Genomic DNA, 4,156 nt, shown 5'->3' with positions numbered 1-4,156 from the left:
GTCCTCACAGGGACAGTGTCCCTCAGCCATCTCGGGACTGCCCTCTGACCCGGGCGCCCGCGGGACCTCGGGATCTAAGGAGGTCCCCGTGGGCAGCGGGGGAGAGGGTGGGGCGTCGGGGCACGGGGCGGGGCACCGAGCAGCTGGGGAATGGGTCTGCGGGGCTCAGGGCCCAGCCCCCCACCCGCCTGCCCAGTCCGCTCCTGGATCTGGCCAGTTGCCGCCTGAATACCCCCGGCTCCTTCCTCACTCGCCTGTGTGCCCGCGGTCAGCACAGCTTGGCTGCTTCTGCACAGAGCAGAGGACGGGGCCGCGTCCGTGTCCACTGCAGGAACCACCGCCGAGTCTATGGAGCACGTCCACTGTGCACGGGCCAGGCCGCCCAGACAGGGGCCCGGGGCAGACAGTGGTGCCTCCCTCCCTGGGCGCTGCGTGCCCTGCTGCCCACGGCCCCAGCAGAGCCCCGAGCACGGGTGCCCCTGAGTCATGAGCTGGCAAGGTGCTCAGCAAACAAATCGTCGCTTTTAGAGAAAACCACGAATCCCGGACTTTCGTGTTTCCCGCAGAAGAAAATGGGAATGAAGCTGCATTAAGGAAGAAGCCAGAAGCACAGGGCAGCCCCGTGCCTGCCCGTAAGGGGGCTCCTCGCGGGGCTGAGTGGGTGGGTCGGCAGAGACGTCAGAGGCCCCGAGCACCGAGCCAGGCCGTGGGGCAGGCCGAGCGCTCTGGGAGCTGGCCTGGCCCCCCTGGCCTGTGGTCTGCACCGGGCAGTCAGTAGTGCCAGCCTGTGGTTTTGACACAGCTCTCCCTGCTTCCTGAGACACCAGCAGGATGGCTGCAGATCCCAGACCGCAGACCGCGTGGCGGACAATGAGGACAGCTGCCCATTAGAAGTGGGGGAAGGGAGCCTGGGTGTGGCTGCCAGGCGTCTCAGGAGCGCTGGGTCTGAGTTCCGGGGCAGGCCCAGTGCCTGGCAGGCGCACACGGCGTCAGACCAGAAGCCACGAGCAGGGATTGTCCCTGAAGGTGGTCCAAGGTGGGGCTGGCCTGGACCCCTCCAGGTGAGCCTCAAGCCCACCCACTGACCAGGGTCACTCTGAGCTCCAGTGACCGGGGCTCCGGGGACCCATGGACCACGGCTCCAGCCTGACACCCATACCTGGTCTGCCCCTGCCCACCCACAGGGCCACCACACAGGTGGCTCCCACCCATCCCCAGACCCTGCCTCACAGCCCCCTGAGAACCTGAGACCCAGAGGCTGCTTTGGGCCCCTCCCGCACCCAGGCTGGCTTTGGCAACACAGCAGCCTCTGGACCCACTCTGGGCAGGACGGCACGCCCCGTGAGCCCCCCACCCCTGCCCGGTGCCAGGGTGAGGCTTTCAGCCCACCTCTGGCTCTCCTTCGGGCCTTCGATGACAGCGGAACTAAGGAGACCCCTGCCGGGGACCTGTCACAACAGAGGGGGTGGGTCTGCGACAGCGAGGCTGCAATCCGGAGGATGCAGTGAGAGCCGCATCGCTCACACCAGGTCACGGAGGGCACCCTGAAAACGCAGGTCAAGTCCCCCAGCGCTGAACCAACCAGAGGAGGGGGTTGGGGCTGCCGGACCCCTGAGGCCAACAGAGGAACGTGTATGTGCACAGAGGCGGGGGTCCCAGGGCAGAGAGGAGGTGGGGCACACCGTGTCCACTTTCCTCCCGACTTTCCGGCCACTGCTGGGCAGGGCCCTGCAGCCCAGGGAGGCGCTGAGGGCCCCGGTGCCAAGGAGCAGAGGAACAAGGCTCCAGGGGGAGGGGCGTCGCCGGGACGCTCAGCACACTTGTCCCTGCGTCCGACACCTCCCGGCTCACAGCGCCGTAAGAGGCCCCAGCAGTCCTGTCTGACCTTGACCCATCTCTGCCGGGAACCTGAGTCCTGCACGTGTCTGCTCGGGCCCGCAAGGACACCAGGGGGCCCCGCGGCCACACGGGCACAGACTCCTCTTGAGGTGGATAAATATTTTAAAACAAGGGTTTTGAGAACACTTATTCTTCAAGGAGGGCTTTCATGTGCTGAGCTGGCCATCGGAAGCACAGCGGTTGCTATGAAAATAGGCCATTTTGACCCAGCCAACTAAGCATAAGAGGAAGGAGGTTTTGATTCTGTTCCACAAGGGTCCTGGTGCCAACGGCTCCCAGCAGCACCCACGGCCTCGCAGGGACCCACAGCATCCTCTCCGCGGGCCCTGCTTGGGCCACCATCACCGCCTGAGCCCCGGGGTCATGGGCCACTTTCCTTATTACCGTCTCAGCACTAAAGCCCAGGGACCCAGACAGAGCTCTGTTCCCCGCGGGGTCCTCAGCCACGTTCCCAGATGGGGTGTTTCTCGTCTGAGGTCTTCCCCAGGAGACCACCATCCCCAGGAAAACGCAAGGAGCTCCTTTCTGGAAGCGGGGTCGACGCTCCGACAGCCCTGTGTCCAGGGAGACTTATTACTGTCCCTGTACCACCCGGACACAGGGGGCCTGGCCCTGTCGCCCTCAGCCTGCACCGTCGGTCCCGCTGGTGGCCAGGAGGGGAAGGCTTCGGGCAGACGAGGATAGGGAGGAGAGGGGCAGCGGCCCCCCAAATACCCAGCGAAGCAGCAGAGAAAGTCAAAAGCTGCCTCTTGGGCAGGAACCACCAGACCCGAAGCAAGAAGGCCAGTAACGTCTGAACACTTTTTCCCCACAATAAAGCCATTAGCGCTTCGTGCACGCCTGGCCCAGCTTTCTTTTCCACACGAGAATGGGACGCCCTGGCACCGACCACTGTCAGGGTTCAGCACCCGGGTCAGCACCCACCCCCATGGGGCCGAGGCCCCTCCCGACAAGCCATGGATGGAGCACGCAGGGTTCCCTCAGATTCCAGGTGCAGACCGCACTGCTCCCACAGGCTGGGGCTTTTCTTAAAACAGACAAAGCTGCCTCCAGCGAGGAAAGCAAGGCAGAGTAAAAATAGACAGCTGAGTCGTGAGTCACCACCATGGCTACCAGCAAGGATGCGGGAGCCCGGGGGTGGACACTCCCCAAAGGCCTGGAGGGGCAGCCCGGCTCACGACCCCTGCCCCCGCCTCCTGCCTCCCGTGGTCCAAGACAGCGTAGCAGCTGCGTCCGGGGGGCAGGCCCGGAATCCGGGGCAGGCCCGGAATCCAGGCCAGCCCACCTCCCCTGGGCACCTAGGCCCTCAGAGCATTCTTGGCCTCGAGAGAACCCACCCCAAAGCGGGGATCACGTGGGAAGGGTGGTCACAAACCACATGTCACGTGTCGTGGACATTCATGCCCAAGGTGACTGAGCTGACCCAGAAAACCCGTCAGAGAAAATCACCCAACGCTTCCGAGGCCCGCAGACCTGTGTGGCCACAGAGTGGTTCCCGTCTGGCCACACACCCGGGCCCAGGCCTACCCCACCGCCTGGGGTGCCCACCTTGCCTCCCAGGGCACCCGGCCAGCCTCCCGGGTCACCCACCCCGCCTCCTGGGACGCCCGGCCAGCCTCCCAGGACACACACTCTGCCTCCCGGGGCGCCCACCTTGCCTACCGGGGCGCCCACCCTGCCTGCCGGGGTGCCCGGCCAGCCTCCCAGGGTGCCCACCCCACCTCCTGGGGTGCCCAGCCAGCCCTCCTGTGATGGACACAGGCACACGCAGGGGCCTGGTCAGCAGACTGGCGCCTCACAGACATGCCGAGGCCCTGACCTGCTCGTCACCGCTCGTCCACCCCGCTGAAGGTCTGCGGGGACCGAGACACAGGGGCCAGGAGGAGGCCGTCCGCGGGGCCCCACGGTCAACATCATGTTTACTTCTCAGAGCAACAGGGTGTGGGGCGGGCATTCCTGAGCATCTCTGAGGGACCCAGGACAAGAAGGATTCGGTTCTCCGCTGCCCGCCCCACTTAGCAGGAGGCCCTGTGACCAGGGGCTTCCTTGGGCCCTGAGGATGTTCGGAGACCCCTGGACGAGAAGGTGAAGGGCGAAGAACGGAATCGTGTGCGCTCTGGCCGGCACACCAGGTTCCCGAGAAGCGGGGAGGGCACCCTCAGGCCGCTCCTGGGCACCGGGCGACCGCCAAGCACTGCATGCACCGCCCACCAGAGGGGGAGGACCCGTCAGGCAGCCCCATCCCCTCCACTGTCCT

At 65.8% G+C, this 4,156-nt stretch overlaps 1 protein-coding gene across 1 annotated transcript in view; it reads right to left on the bottom strand.

The window, feature by feature from the left end:
- STK32C (serine/threonine kinase 32C) overlaps positions 1–2,241 on the bottom strand; it is a 30,058-nt gene extending 27,817 nt beyond the window's left edge. The window contains exons 1-5 of the mRNA XM_010859557.1: positions 2,207–2,241; positions 1,390–1,544; positions 851–1,020; positions 627–785; positions 185–362 (exon numbers count right to left, since the gene is read on the bottom strand). Coding sequence (XP_010857859.1) covers positions 185–362; positions 627–785; positions 851–1,020; positions 1,390–1,544; positions 2,207–2,241 — 697 coding nt within the window. The remainder of the gene's footprint in view (positions 1–184; positions 363–626; positions 786–850; positions 1,021–1,389; positions 1,545–2,206) is intronic.
- Between the last annotated feature and the right edge of the window lie 1,915 nt (positions 2,242–4,156).

The sequence above is a fragment of the Bison bison genome, unplaced genomic scaffold, assembly GCF_000754665.1.
Source record: "Bison bison bison isolate TAMUID 2011002044 unplaced genomic scaffold, Bison_UMD1.0 scf7180017864456, whole genome shotgun sequence".
NCBI lineage: Eukaryota > Metazoa > Chordata > Mammalia > Artiodactyla > Bovidae > Bison > Bison bison.
The sequence above is the reverse complement of the archived record's forward strand: the minus strand, read 5'-3'. Positions and strand labels throughout refer to the sequence as shown.